The sequence below is a fragment of the Ailuropoda melanoleuca genome, chromosome 13 (assembly GCF_002007445.2).
Source record: "Ailuropoda melanoleuca isolate Jingjing chromosome 13, ASM200744v2, whole genome shotgun sequence".
Taxonomy (NCBI): domain Eukaryota; kingdom Metazoa; phylum Chordata; class Mammalia; order Carnivora; family Ursidae; genus Ailuropoda; species Ailuropoda melanoleuca.
The window spans coordinates 21,031,116-21,046,209 of NC_048230.1; the positions used below are offsets into that span (position 1 = coordinate 21,031,116).

At 54.0% G+C, this 15,094-nt stretch overlaps 1 protein-coding gene and 1 long non-coding RNA gene across 3 annotated transcripts in view; one reads left to right on the forward strand and one right to left on the reverse strand.

The window, feature by feature from the left end:
- The first annotated feature begins 533 nt into the window (after positions 1 to 533).
- Positions 534 to 3,236, forward strand: LOC117795715. 2 transcript variants are annotated; one of them, XR_004619849.1, is made up of 3 exons: positions 534 to 746; positions 1,620 to 1,759; positions 2,786 to 3,236. It is a non-coding gene; the product is annotated as an uncharacterized LOC117795715 (long non-coding RNA). The 2 variants fall into 2 exon arrangements; XR_004619848.1 differs by having other exon boundaries at positions 2,790 to 3,236.
- A 1,509-nt stretch (positions 3,237 to 4,745) lies between these two features.
- The window catches only part of ITGA3 (integrin subunit alpha 3), a 28,466-nt gene continuing 18,117 nt past the window's right edge, over positions 4,746 to 15,094 (reverse strand). Inside the window, exons 16-27 of the mRNA XM_034640424.1 lie at positions 14,778 to 14,925; positions 14,430 to 14,498; positions 13,519 to 13,598; positions 13,331 to 13,408; positions 12,700 to 12,802; positions 12,374 to 12,556; positions 12,047 to 12,169; positions 11,190 to 11,303; positions 10,131 to 10,229; positions 7,360 to 7,485; positions 6,823 to 6,965; positions 4,746 to 6,101 (exon numbers count right to left, since the gene is read on the reverse strand). Coding sequence (XP_034496315.1) covers positions 6,855 to 6,965; positions 7,360 to 7,485; positions 10,131 to 10,229; positions 11,190 to 11,303; positions 12,047 to 12,169; positions 12,374 to 12,556; positions 12,700 to 12,802; positions 13,331 to 13,408; positions 13,519 to 13,598; positions 14,430 to 14,498; positions 14,778 to 14,925 — 1,234 coding nt within the window. The 3' untranslated portion in view covers positions 4,746 to 6,101; positions 6,823 to 6,854. The remainder of the gene's footprint in view (positions 6,102 to 6,822; positions 6,966 to 7,359; positions 7,486 to 10,130; positions 10,230 to 11,189; positions 11,304 to 12,046; positions 12,170 to 12,373; positions 12,557 to 12,699; positions 12,803 to 13,330; positions 13,409 to 13,518; positions 13,599 to 14,429; positions 14,499 to 14,777; positions 14,926 to 15,094) is intronic.

The following is a 15,094-nucleotide window of genomic DNA, read 5'->3' on the forward strand; positions in this document are numbered from 1 at the left end:
GAGCCAATCGCCTCTCGCTCCGGCACGTGGCTTTCCCCCAGGACCCACCCCCTTAACCCAGTCCTGGCCCTGGGCCGCCTGTTGTTTTCGGGAGGCCGCGCCGAGAGCCCGCCTCCCGGGCGTTCGCTCCGCCCTTTCCTCCTGCGGGCCAAGCCCCGCTTAACCCCTGCCTCCCCAGAGGTCCGTCATTCCTCCTCCCTTTCCACTTCCTCTCCCGCGCCCTCCCAAATCTGCTTCACTCGCCTTCCTGAAATTGTCCGGGTAGCTTTCAACGAATCCCTTCCCTCTCAAAGGGACCTGTTTCACCTGTCCTGATCCCCACTTGCGTTCCCTCGGGGGGGGGGACGATCTAGGGGGTTCCCAGTCCGGATGACAGTGTCTCGGAGTGGGAAAGTTTGCGAACTTCGGCATCAGGATGCAAGCCCGTGCTAATCCCTCATACAGACGTGCCCCCACCTACTTCCACAAAGATCCAAGCGGCTCAGGAAAAGACCGCACCCAGAGTCAAAACCCTTACTAACGACCGGCAGCGGTGGAGACAGCCCTTCACATCAGCGCCGTGAGGGCAGGTTTCAAAACACTTTATTCTCTACTCCTGTGACCTGAGAAAGCCACCATCTTCGCACTGGGCTGCCTTAGAGAAAGGTCGTGGCAGGTGATCTGTGCCGGGAGCCGGGGAGCCTGCCCTTGCCCAGCTGCCCTGAGCTCTTGTAGGAACGCAGCGCGCGCTCTTGTGGTGGAACGCGGTACGTCCTGACCGCCCCCCTCGGCCCCCCTCCTCCGGCCCGCGTCTTGTCCCTTTGATGTTTTCGCTCTTTAACTGTTCAGTCCCTGGGCCCCACTGACCAAGTGCTCAATCTGCGCTGGGCTTTGTGCTGGGAACAGGAAACACAGAAAGGGTAAGGACGTAGGCTTTTCCCTCGATCATTTCATTTCTTAGTTTGGGAGGTAGCTGCATAAGTAAATAAGTAGTTACTGTGTAACAGAATGTGATTACAGTTAACACGGAGCTACGCAAGGCTTCGCAGTGGAAGGGACTCTTGGCTGGATGAATAATCATCTGTGAGCCAGGCAGTGTTGGCATGCATTATCTCCTTTAATTCTCCAGACGGCTCTCCTGTGCTATTATTATCCCCATTATATAGATGAGGAAACAGGCTCAGGGATCATTCTCAAAAGCAAATCTGAGCTAGTTACTTCCCTTGCTCACAGACTTTCAGTGGCTCTCCGCTTCTTACTGGCACTTTCCAGCGCTCGCAGGATCTGCTTTGGCTTAACTCTCCAGCCTCCTCTCTCCACATTCCCCTGCTCAACTTCCAGCCATGCTTACCTACTGCCTTGAACCAGCCTCCAGTCTCCAAGCTGTTGCAAATGCTGTCTCTTCTGTCACGATCATCCTTTCTTCTCACCACCTATCCATTCTTCAAGTCTCCGACCCTACCAGGCTGGGTTATGGGCTCCCTCTAAGGGCTCCTTAGACCTCCCCAATCTTAGCACCATTTGGCTCTTATCACACCAAGTGGAAAATGTCTGCTGACTCATCTGTCTCCTCCAGTAGACTTTAAGCTCCAGGAGGGCAGGGCTGTCTGTGTCCGTATCATTCACCACTCTGTCTCCAGCACCAGGCACAGCATCTGGCACGTAGAAGGGAAACGAGTGTGAAAAAAGAATTGGGACCACCAGGGAGACATGCCACAGAGTCATCAGGGAGGACCACCAAACATCCTTCCAGCTACCAGTTAAAGCATTGATAATGTTGGTGAGTGCAGTCTTCAAGTTGCCCAGAAGAGCATACAAGATACTTATGTAAAAAGGCTGGCCCTGTGCCTGCCACATAGTAAATAATCAACCAATAGCAGCTATTACTATTTTTTAAAAGATTTTATTTATTTATTTGACAGAGAGAGTCAACGAGAGAGGGAACACAGGCAGGGGGAGTGTGAGAGGGAGAAGCAGGCTTCCCGCGGAGTGGGGAGCCCCATGTGGGGCTTGATCCCTGGACCCTCGGGTCATGACCTGAGCTGAAGGCAGACGCTTGAGGGCTGAGCCACCCAGGCACCCCACAGCTATTACTATTGTCAAAATTTAAGTAAGGAGGGGTCCCTGGGTGGCTCAGTCAGTTGAGCGTCGGACTCTTGGTTTTGGCTCAGGTCATGATCTCAGGGTCATGAGATCAAGCCCAAAGCCGGGCTCAGTGGGGAATCTGCTTGAGGATTCTCTCTCTCAACCTCTGCCCCTCTCCCTGCTCTCAAATAAATAAATAAAGTCTTTTTAAAAGTGTAAGTAATGAGGAAAAGGCTGTAAACTCTGAGGCTAGGTGTAGGAGAGCGAGATTTCCCGTGACCTTCTCCTTAGTGCTGGACTTCTATACTGTGGCCTCGGTGCATGGATCAGAATTCCTTCTGCAGGGGCGCCTGGGTGGCACAGCGGTTGGGCGTCTGCCTTCGGCTCAGGGCGTGATCCCGGCGTTGTGGGATTGAGCCCCACGTCGGGCTCCTCCGCTGGGAGCCTGCTTCTTCCTCTCCCACTCCCCCTGCTTGTGTTCCCTCTCTCGCTGGCTGTCTCTCTGTTGAATAAATAAATAAATAAAAAAGAATTCCTTCTGCAGAGATCGCCTCAGGGTGGTAATGGGGGTGGCATGGTGTGGTCAGGCTAAGTTAGACGATGCTGAGGTTAAACTCCTCCCCACCCCACCGTGCCCAAATTTCCCACGACATGTTCAGGGCAGGTTGGTGGTGGGAGGGGGACTCTCAGGGACTCAGACTGACAGACATTTTATCTCAAGGCAGGCCTCTACAGCAGCTGAATCAAGAAAGCAGAACTGCGGGGACTCTCACCCAGCAATTAACGGTCTCAGCCCAGCATTGAGGCACGTCCCTCCTGCTCACAACTGATTGGCTAGAATTAGTCACATGACCTCATCCGACCAGGAGGGTCCAGGAAGTGCAATCCAGCCATGTGTCCAGAGGGGGAGAATCAGCTTATGGGTCCTTTTAGTGACTCGAAAGCCAAGACCCTCTTTGGGAACAGTTTGGAGGAGCTACAGCTCTGAGGAGTTCCAGAAGCTTGCCGTTATTGAGAACCTTTTTATAGAAAGTGGGCATCGCTGCCTCGCTGCCATTATGTTTTTTTTTTTCGTAAAATCTTTCCAGATTTTTAAATATTTATTTATTTGACAGAGAGCAAAGAGAACACAAGCAAGGGGCGGGGCAGAGGGAGAGGGAGAAGCAGACTCCCCAATGAGCAGAGAGCCCGGTGTGGGACTTGATCCCAGGACCCCAGGATCATGACCTGAGCCAAAAGCAGCCACTTAACTGACTGAGCCACCCAGGTGCCCCTGCCATTATGTTTCTTTCATAAAAGTGTAGCACCAATCCTGAAAATGATTACTTATACTGCAGGGTGTGTCCATATGTGTGTGTGAAAGAGAGAGAAAGAGAGAGACTGTGTGTTCTCATCCAAGCATAAACAGTCTGTCACACACACACACACACACACACACACACACACACACACACACACACGACTGGGGGCTGAGCCTGTGGAGCTGGCCAGAGGGATGTGTAGATCCCTAGATCCTTTATCTTAAGCAGGAAGTGTCTGCAAAGGACAGGACTGAGCTGGCCTGAGCTCTGCTCAGCCTCAGCTGGGCTTTGCCAACCCACATGTGGTATTACTCCTGACCGGGTGAATAACCAGGTTTTGGAAAAGGACCTGAGGGGTTCCCGTTACTGGTTCTGAGAGCTCCAGGTAGGGGCTGGGGTTTTCCTGGAGAAACTGGACCTTCCACTGTTAATCCACCCTGGAAAGGGCAGTCCCAGCACAGAACGTGAGGGGCAGGGAGGTGTGGGCTCCAGTGGGGGATGCCGAGGCAGACATCGTGAGGGGCTCCTGGGAGAACAGCCTGGGTCTGTGGGCTGTCGTAGCAGCTGAATCAAGGATCTGCCACTAGGCTTGTCTGAGTAGTAATTTTCAGCCTTCAGTGAAGTCTTCCAAAGGTCATAGCTTTGAGGACAACTCACAGAAAAACCTATGCCACAATTTAGGACAAAGAAGCCATGGGGAATGCAGCCCTGCCGTTCCCCCAGGCCCGTGTGGAAGGGTGACCTTGCGAAGCAGAGGGCTTGATCCAGTGCTGTGGGCTCTGGAGGTTTGGGACCGAAGCATCCTTGGAGGAATGGCCACAAGACTAGGACTCCAGGTACTCCTGCCCAGACACTGGGGGATACCATGACCTTCTAGTCTTTCCAGTCTTGGGTCCCTGGTTCACCCTCTGATCTACTCATCGTGGTGTCTAGGGGTGGGCGTGGAATCGAGGCAGAAAAGCAGGCTCTTACCACCCTGGCACCCAGCCTCCCCCCACCATTATCCAGGACCACCTACTTCTACGGCAGAGTAGCTCTCTGCCTCTTCTGGACCCTGCACACCACCACGTCTACCTCCCTCCTCCCTCCCCAGGGTCAGCACACTGTCTGCCAAGAAGCCATTTTGGATTCTATCCAGTCTACTCAGGTCCTTTCCCAGACTTTACGTTCTGGATCTGTTATATGTCCATGACCATCTCTTAGATCAGGCTGTCCCTGAGAGCAGGGACTGGTATGTCCTGCATACATCTTCACCCTCCCAACCTCGAAGATCCCTGCACCTGGCTTTGTCCACCTAGGGGTCAGTTAGATGACATCACTATCCAACAGACTGAACTGGGGTTGGGATGGGGTGGGGAATGGGGAATGGAGGCCGACGCAGAGCATACAAACTGGGAGCTGTTTATTGTTGCCGTGAGAAGCCTATGTACAAAGAAGGCACAAGGAGGGGGAGGGGGCTCTCCTGCTACAGTACCATGGAAGTGTGTAGGGACTGGAAAAGGGGACTGCCAAAAGGCAGGGGTCTGGAGAGGTTTCCTGGAACCAGCCTCACCTTCTAGAATGGGCCTCAGGACTTAGCCAATGGGAGAAGGAGGCAGAGCTAAGTTGGCTCCGAAAGCCAAGGACAGCCAAGAACCCCCCTTCTAGGCCCCCTACCCATGGTCAGTGAGGGGAGAGTAGGTTCCAGCCGATGGGGCAGGGACAGGGCTCCCTCCCCATTCTACATTCAAGTGTTGCTCCCTCCGGGATCTTTGGGGTGGGGGGCGTCTCTCCAGGCCTTCAGAGGCCTGGATGGTAGTGGTCAGTGAGCAGTGGGATCTCCTTTCTCCTTCCAACAGCTCCTTGGCCCAGGACTGGTCCCCTCCTCTGCTGAGCATTCCTCCGTGCTCCCAGGGCAGTCCCTCTGCAGTCTGCCGGGCTTGTCGGTCTTCGTTTCTTCAGACTGCATTTCCTGCCAGAAGGGAATCTCCTCTGAGGAGAGAGGCTTCACAGAGCTCTGTGAAGGAAAGCCATCCTGGGGACCTTCCTTCTAGTCCACTCTGCTCTTGGGTCCAAGCATGCCAGGTCCTGGAAACGCCATTGTGGGCAACCTGAGGTGGGTCCCGCTCTCTGGCACGGGCGCTGGGAGCTGCGGCTGGGGGGTCCTGGTGCGCTGTTCCCTGTCAGTAGTTGTAGTCTCAATAGCAGAGTCAGTCCAGTGATTATGGCTCAAGATGGGTCCAGTGTGAATGCTGGGGGTGTCACCACAGTGGGGGCCTTTTCCTCCAGGCTGGGGCGGTGGGAGGCCCTTTGGCTTGGTTTTGGCACAGGCAGAGGCAGGGACACGCATGTCCACGCACCATCCGTGGTGCACAGCACAGTCCACAGGCGGTGGGCCCCCCCATGTGTCCAGCGCCCATGGCCCAGCCCTCCTGCGGGGAGAAGCCCATGGCCAGACAGCTTGTGCCTGTGCTAGAAGCGCTGGGCGTGCCTGAACCTGCTGGCGCAGCCAAAGGCAGTGGCCCCTGTGGACTGTCAGGGGCATAACTTATGATAAATAGAAGGGGGTCTGGGGGAGCGGGGGTGGGATCAGGGAGGACATCAGTAGTATCGGTCCCGAGTCTGCCAGCTGGTCACCCAGTGCTTCTTGGGAGGCACGGTGCTCCCTGGAGGGGGGTAGCGCTCCTCCTCCCTGATCCGCACCGCGTGGTACTTGGGCATGATCTGGTAATAGCGGGTCCGCTTAAAGAAGTCACACTGGGGGCGGGGAGGAAAAGAGTAAGGGCATCAGCATCCAGTCCTCGAGGTTGCAGGAAGATGTGCCTAGCACCTTTCTGCCCCACCCAGGACCCCTGACCCAAACACATGCCATCTCCCTGCACTGTGACAGGGAGGGCGAGGTTGCCCACCCTCGGCCCCAGAGGAAGGACGAGCTGAGGAAGGCAGAGAGGAGAGGGGGAGGCAGCTGGAGACAGAGGGGCAGTCACTGAGGTTGCTGACAGGATGGCTAGGAGGCATGGTGGTCTACCCTGATCACACTGCGGGGGCGGGGGGCCAGTGTGTCACCCCGGAGGGGCTCCAAGGAGGAAAGGTACCAGTTCTAGGTGAAGGACTCTCCTAGTCCCCTCCTTCTCTGGAGATGGAAATGGAGGCCAGAATCACTCTGGATATTTGCTGTGTGGCCTAGAGATGGGGCCTAGCCTCGGCCTTGGTCCTTTTCTGATCCCCAGAAAGTAAAGCGGGCATGGGGAGCGCTTTATGGCTCCCTCTTGGGGCCCCAGATCTTCAGGGGAGGCAGTGAGAAGACATCTCGAGCTCTCCCAGGGAGTGGAGGGAGACCGTGGCCTGCCCTTTCGGGTGGTGCTGGGGGCAGAGTGAAGTGCAGAGAGGGCCCATGAGGAAGAAGAGCAGACAGGACAGAGTGAGAGGCCCCGGCCAGCTGCGGGGCTCAGGGAAGAGGGCCCGGAGGCCGCGTTACCCGGGTGGGCCGGGGGCAGGGGGCTGCCCCCCTCAGTAGTCGTCCGTCAGCCTCTCTGTCTCTGACGGCTGGCTCTTCATCTCCGCCTTCTGCCTCTTAGCTTCATACAGGGCGCGAGTGCGGGCTCGCTTGAAGAAGCCGCACTGCGGAGGGGAGGAGGTGGGGATGGGCCATCAGGGGGCGCTGGGGGGTCCTGGCCAGCAGCACTCATGGGCTGGGGCTTAGGGCTGGGGAGCCTGGATGCCTGGGTCCCAGCCCCTGCGTGGTGGTGTGGCCAGAAGCCAGAGCTCCTGGCTTCCCCTTTCCAGCCTGAAGATCCCCCCATTAACCAGGCAGGGATGTCCTGGTGGGTGAGGTGAGGATGGGGGTTGGGGGGGGCAAGGGGTGAGACTGCAAGCTGGGGAGGAGGTGGGGACAACATGGGAGAAGGGTGGGGGTGGGATGGAAGTGAGGAATGGGATGAAGGGAGAGCTGGTGAGGGTCCGTGGGCAGGAGGTCCCAGAGCGGGAGTCCCGGTGCTGGTCTGGGGGTCCTCACCTTCCACAGCAGGAGAATGATCAGCCCCAGCAGCAGCAGCCCGGCACTCACAGCCACAAGCACCAGCCACAGCTCGATCTCCGCTGGCAGCTCCTCCACCAGGTCAGAGTCAATGTCCACGGAGAACTGGCAAGGGGTGAGAAGGGGCTTAGCCCTGTGTCCACCCCCTTAGGCCCAAAGGCCACAAGCTCACCCCTCCTGTCCCAGCTGGGCCCAGGACCCTGCTGTTTGACCTCCTACCGGCAGGGGGCACTCAGGCACCAGGAAAAGCCCCTGCCTTCCCCCTGACAGCTGCAGATACCTCCCTGCTCTGGTTCTCCCTAGGTGCAGAGCTGGATCCAAAGGACCAGCTTCAGATCTGGGATGCAGCCTGGAGTCTGGGTTTATAACCCACACATCCGGGCTTGAGTACCAGCTCCATCCTTGATGAACTGCGTGGCCCTGGACAAGTAAGTTCACCTCTTTGAATCTCCATTTCATGCTCTCTGTTAAGGAGATCATAATGCCTACCTTATGGTGTATAGCAAAGTGGTCAAGAGCATTCTGGAGCCAGACTACTCGGGTTCAAGTACCAGCTGTGCTATTCACTAGCTGTGTGACCTTGGGCAAATCACTTAAATTCTCTGTTGTTCATCTGAAAAATGGGGATTATGAGAATGATACCTACTACATAGGTCACTGGTGAAGATTAAATGTGTCTACTATCAGTAAACTGCTTTGAGCAATACTTGGTACATAAGCAGCAGTTCATAAATATTTACAAAAAAATAAAGAATGCAGAGCATAGAGTACCATTATTTTTCTTCCCTTACAGTGGATATATATAGATAGATAGATAGATAGATATATTTATTTATATTAATCTATAAAAGTATATTATATACACTATATGTAATCATATATTATATACAATGCAAAATATATGTATTATACAACTGCACTGTTATGTTATATATAATATATATTATTTTATAACATATATAATGCAATATTGTATATAATAACATTATAACATACATAGCATATAAGTGCTATATAATATATATTATAACAGAATTATATTACATATAATGTATTTTATATATATTGAGAGAAAATTTTTTCTGACTATATATGATTATGTCTTTAAAAATTATTTTGATTATTATTTTTGTTTAAATACAGATGATATCAAGAAAATTAAAGGTTCCCAGTAATTTTATTCCCTAGAAAAAACTCTTCAGCATTTTGGTGAATCTTCTTCCGTAGTTTTTAATGCCTATGTTAAACACATGTCCTTTCTTCTTCCACATAAACGGGGTCTCTGTGTGCTGCACACCCCTCCTGCGACCTGCCCTGCGCCCTCTTTCAGCTATAATCATCATCTCTTGATGTCAGTTAAGAAAGATAAACCTGACCTCTGACGACTGCATAGTCATTCTAGAAAATGTACCACAATTTATTGAACTGATCTCCTACTGAAAGACATGTAGAGTGTTTCCAGTTCCACGCCATTATAAACCACGCTTTTCAATATCCCCATATATTTATATTCACATATTCGTCCTCTTTGCTCCTTAAGATATATTATCATGGGCTGGATCAAAGGAAGTGTGCGTTTTAAACTCTAATAGATATTGACAAATTCATTTCCAAAAAGAATCCATCCATTTATACTCTAACCAATAGCATTTCCTTCTACCTCATCGGCACCAGACAACCTTTGTGTTTTTAATCTTTTCCAATCTGATAGGGAAAAGAGTCCTGTGGCTGTGATTTTTATGTCCTGACTACGGCGGTGACCATTTCTAGTTCACCTTGGGTACACTGCCTGTTCGTGTTTATGCTGCCTTTTACCCGGACATACTAAAAACATGTATCAATCCTTTGTCTTATATGCTAGAAATTTTTTAAAAGCAATCTATTGTTTGCCCTTCTAGTTTCCTTTTATCATCTCTTTTGCTGGGTACAGGTTTAAAATGTCGTACGATCTAATTGGTCAAATGTTTCCTTTGCAACTTCCAGGTTTAGTCAACTAACTCCCTCTCCCCATAATTAAAGACTCTTATTAAATTATTTTCTGAATTTTCTTCTGGTATATTCAGTTTTATTTCCTCCATTTAAATATTTAATCTAGCTCCACTGTAGTTTTGGTTATCATGTCAAGTAAAGGTCTGTCTTTACTTTCCAAATGCGTTCTCCCAACACCAATTCATAATCCAACTTTCTCCATTGGTTAAGAATGACATCTGTATAACAACGTAAATTTCTATTCTGTCCCATTGGTCTTTCTGGCCCTTCCTCCACTACCTTAAGTTATTTGAGGAGACAGACCACAATACATTTAAGCAACCTTCCCTTTGTCTCCGGTATCAAGTCCTCCATATCTCCACTATAGCCTTGTCACGAAAAATTATTGACAATATTGTCATTTTTCCCCCTCTCCGATGTAACTCAGAATCAAATTTGAGAGCTTTGTTTTCAAGTTTCCACGGAGATGGAACATCTTCACAGAGAAGCTGTGCAGATCGAATAAGCTCACACAGAGATTCTCAGCCCCAGTTGCTCCTTAGAGTCACGGGGGACTTGTAAACGTACCCCACCTGGGGTCCCACCTCCACGGACTCAGATCATTGCTTAGGGGTATAGTCCAGACACCGGAAGTCCTAGCGGAGTCCCACGCGCTGCCGAGATTGAGAACCGTGTAGCTAACGTGTGTGAGTGTTCTGATCACCTGCCCTGCGCTGTCGGGCCCTGGCCAGGCACCGAGGCTCCGGAACGCGCTCACTCACCCACACAGTCTTGTTCTCCATGTTGATGGTGGGGATGCTGGTTCGGAGGAACAGGGTAGCCCAGCCGGATACACTGACTCTGTCAAAGTCTCTGTAATCCTGGATGGGGGGGAAGGGGTGGGTCCAAAGAAGCCGCCGAAGCCCCTCTGAGCCTCCCTCTTGACCCTGAGCCTCCCCCCAGGGTAGCCTCCCGCCACACAGCATCTCTCAGCAGCACATCCGAGAGCCAGGCATCTGTGCACACAAACGCACATCATTCATGCGTCGGGTCCTATGCCGGATGCGGGGGACAGCAGAGACAAGGAAGGTCACGGTCTAGGGTCAGGTCTCTGGGCTAAATCTGGCTCATCACATGCTTTTGTAAATAAAATGTTTTTGGCCCGCAGCCACGCCCATTCATTTCTACATTGTTTAGGGCAGCTTGTGCTCAACGGCAGGACTGAAGATGTGCGGCAGAAACCGTACACCCCACCAAAGCCGAAAAGATCTCTGATTACGTCATGGGCAGAACAGTTTGGTCTAGGCGGCTGGCATGTGAGTGCAACCCAGAGCACCGCGTGGTGGGTGGCACGCGCACCTTCTGAGAAAGCTCTGAGGGTGTCTGGAGAGGTCGTTTGCAGCCGGAGCCCTCAGAAAAGACCTCACTAGTGGGGAAGCGGCAGGGAGAGCTTGAAGGGCTGAAGAGGAGTTTCCGTGCAGAGATAACAGAAGGGGAGCTGGCCTTCTGGGGGGAGGGAGCGGCCCCTCAAAGACGTGGGCATGGGAAAGGAACAGGCGCAGGAAGGAATAATGGACACATGGGAGAAGGTCGTTTTGACTGGAGATGACCATGACATCATGTCCACACACAGACACACACACTAACGCTGACAGGCATACAGTGACAGGTGCACAACGCCGCCTGTGTAAAATACGATGCTCTCATGGACACACGCGCGTGCACATGGCACATGTACGCACACGAGGCCTGGCTTGACACTGGCCTCACCTTCTCCCTGTTGCTCTCCCCACCCTGGCGGGGTGAGGGGGCAGTAGAGACCTCCAGACCCAGGCACTAACCTCAATGAAGGTGCTGTTCCATACTCGTGCCTGCACTGTCACATTGGTGATGACAGGGGTATCGGGAATGGGGCATTCCAGCCACACACAGCGGGCCTGGTCACTGCCACACTTCTGAGATGGGCAGGGAAAATAGGACGTGAGACAGTCTGGGGCTCCACATTCTTCCTGCTTCACCCCTTCCCTTTGGCTCTTCCCCTCGTTTAGTCCCACCCATGCCCACCCCAAGGGGCCCTACCTCACCCCTTCACTCGTGCATACCACCCCACCCCCACAGTTACCCACTGAAGTCCCATGCTTTAGACTAAGCACATATAGATGCCAGGGACGTAGATAACATGACATCTGGTCCCTTCATATATAAATGGGGCCAAGCGCCCCCTTCTCACCCCCTCCCACACTGAGCCTTTGTTCACACCAGCTTCCGTCACCTGGGACACCACTTCCTCCCTCTCCACCCAGCGAGGCCTCAACTGGCTTCCCAGGCCTGTTCCTTTCTCCCTTCCAACAGAGGGTGCCCTGCACCACCCCCATCTCCCTGCCTCCCCTCCATCCTCCCTCTCCCATTCCCAGCTCTAACGTCCAAGACTTCAAGCAGCTGTATCACCCCCAACAGGACGGGAATAAAGCCAGTGTCTCTTCCTTTGGCCCCCTGGATTGGCTGCTCCCCAAGGGCAAGAGCAGAGGGATGCCCACTGAGGTAGGAGCTGAATCTTCCTCCCTCTGACTAGGGGCGCCTGATGGCACAGGGGTCTCCGGTGACTAGCACCCAATTTCCCTTGCTTCGGTGCCCCCTGGTGCCCACACGCCCTGTGATGGTGGGGACGATCCCTTCCAACCTTGTCCTGGCCACTCACCAGCTTTGTCTCAGACTTGGCTTTCTTGGCAGCAGCCAGAGTGACTGGCGGGGGGGCCGGGCCTCCCCCTGGGTCCAGCTGTCTCCGCCTGCGCTGTGGAGATGGCGGCCTGTCCCCAGGGACCTGAGGAGGGAGGGAGATGTTGGCTGGGAGGAAGGAGTGGGAACAGAGTCAGGGGAGAGGCAGAAAGGGCAGGGGGGCGAGGAAGCCTCCTGAAGGTGTACGAGGAGAGGGAGGGCAAGACACTGGCCTTTCTGCCCTGCAGCATGTAAAGGAGACACGATGCAAATGAGATGTAAATGAAAGACCCCCCAGTGGTGTGCTTACAGAGAGCGTGAGGTTCAGAGGGTTGACAAGGTCTCCAGGTGGTCGGCAGGGCCAGGACCCATTGCCGTGGATGGTGATCTCTGCGGGGTACAGCAGCCACTTGCCATTGATGACTTCATAGGGCCACTCCAGCCCTAGGACCAGGGTCCCCAGGGCTGCCAGCCCTTCCCCCACTGGGCCCACCTGTGGGCACAAGGGGTGTCATGGCCACTGCCTCCTGGAAAACCACCTCCATCTCACCCATCCCCAACCCTCACACCCTCAGCCCCCAGACCCATCCCCGCCTTCCCAGGAGTCCCTGCCCAGGGTCCCCATGGCCCGCTCACCTGGAACTCATACTTGAGGGGGCTTCCCACATCCTCCACAGTTTTCATGCCAGACTCGCCCATCACTGTCCCTCCGAAGAAGCTTTGTAGCCGGTGATTCACTCTAAGGGTAAGAAAGATGCTGGTCTGGGGTGGATGGGAGGGGCCCTGGCAGAACAGATGGGCACCAAGGTAGGTGACCTGCAGCTCCTCTGACATCAGGCAGACCTGAGCTAAGTCCCTGCTTTGCATTTACTTGCTGTGTGCTAGTTACTGCCCAAGCAAGTTAGGTATCCTCCCAGAGCCTCAGTTTCCCCATCTGTAAAATGGAGTTCACAGCAGTTGCTATATCATGGGGCTGTTGTGGGAAGTCAATGAGCTGCTGTATGTAAAATTCCTAGCCCAATGAACTCTCATGAAATGGTAGGGCCACACCAACACCTTGGCCCCAGGGTGGCTGATTCCACCACTGCTACTTGCCTTACAAGGGAAGAAATAATAACAACGATAATGATTGTTATTAAGGGAAGGGGTGACCCAGGGGCAGAGGATACCAGGCCTACAGAGGTGTGTCTGAGGAGCTTGGGAGCCACGCTGAGGTCAGGGAGACCCTGGCACATGCACAGCAGGCTGGGGGAGGGATGGTACCCACATGCTGAGTGAGGCCTGGAGTGTGTAGTCCACCAGCAGAGTCAAGGTCACGGGCCACAGGTTGTCCTGGTGACTTGACCTGGGGCGGGAAGGCAGGGGGTAGGAGAGAGGTGTCAGCTGAGGCCCGGGCTGGAGGAGGTCCCAGGGCGCCTCACCCCTGCCGCACACTGGCTCCTTGAGGTCACTCACGTGGAGAGCTGCAGCTGCGCCTGGAGTTCCCGTGTGTGCAGGGTCACTCCGGTGACCTCGAAGGCGATGAGCAGCTCCATCTGCCATGAGGACCAGGGAGGCAGAGAGGGGCGTTTGGGGCCAGGCAGGGGTGATGCCATGGGGGAGAGAGGGGCTGAACCCTGGTTTCTGGCCTCCTCTGCCCTCCCACCCCGTTCTGGGCAAGGGGCCTCTGCCTGGCCACCTGCGTGCACTCTTTTACCCTGTTAGCCTCATCCTGCTTCCCTTTCCCCTCCTTCTCTGTCCTTGCCATCTCTGCTAATTTCAACTACATGACCTTGAGCAAGTGACTGTAACTTCCTTTTTTAAAAAAAGATTTATTTATTTGAGAGAGAGCGCGCATGTGCAGGGGGAGGGGCAGAGGGGGAGGGAGAGGCAGAGAATCTCAAGCAGACTCCATGTCAAATACAGAGCCCCAAGAGGAGCTTGACCTCATGACCCTGAGATCATGACCTGAGCCGAAATCAAGAGTCAGGAGCTTAACCAATTGAGCCACCCAGGCACCTGAGTTACTATAACTTTCTAAGCCTGTATTTTCTTTCTGTTAAGTAGCATCTACCGACTCAAAAGGTTGTGAGTATTGAAGCATAAAAAAAGTGTGAAGTGTTGGACTCAGGGCCCAGTACACAGTAGGTGCTCAGCAAAATCCAGTTCCTCACCCCCACCTGCTCTAGTTTTGTGCGTAGCTCCCTAGTGGCCCCATTTTTCAGTCTCTGGGTCTCTCCCCTTGCCCTCCTGTATCTCCCTGTCCCCTACCCTGACTCTTTGCTTCAAGGAAGCCTGGGAAGCAGGCAGGCAGAAGCGAGGTTAAGGAGCTCATCAGAGTAGCAGCCTGGGACCCACAGGGCTGGGAAGGTGTGGCCGGCACTCACCCTCTGGTTCCGTTTGAAGGGGTTCCCCAGCTCACAGACAATGGTCTCATTGGCCTGGCACGTCCCAGCCTGAGGAAAGCAAAGGAATCAGGTCTGGGTGGTCAGAATAGGGCATCTCCCGCCCCTTCCCTGTGGCACTGGGTCTGATGCCCTAGAGGCTTGAGCACCGGCTGCTCCGAGCATTAAAGACGCTGCAGACACCTGAGGAAGCCCAGCCGAGAGGAAGCGGGGTGGACACAGGACAAATGAGAACACATGTCAATGACATGCATATAAGGATGTAAATGCTTGTGGAGCTCTGGGTGGGCTCTGAGCCCTGCGCGGGGGTGGGGGGGGGGAAGCACTCACGGGGCGCACTGAAGACAGAAGCAGGGCGGGAGGCACGGTCAGGGTGAGCAGCGCCTCGTGGGCGTCCTCCCCAGCGCGCTCCCTGCTCGGGGTGTTGGTCACGTCGATGCTCAGGAGCAGTTTCCGGCCATCTCTGCTGTACTGCAGCCTGAGGGGGGAAGGACCCCAGGACTGAGCCCAGAGCCCCGCCCCTCAGGTCTACGGAGTGAAGAAAGTCCCTTCTTGGGACAGCCCAGCCTGGCCCTCTAGCCTCTTGGGGAAGCCCCTCTCCTGGCCAGAGAACCCAGCCTAAGCATCCACCCGGCCCATTAACATCC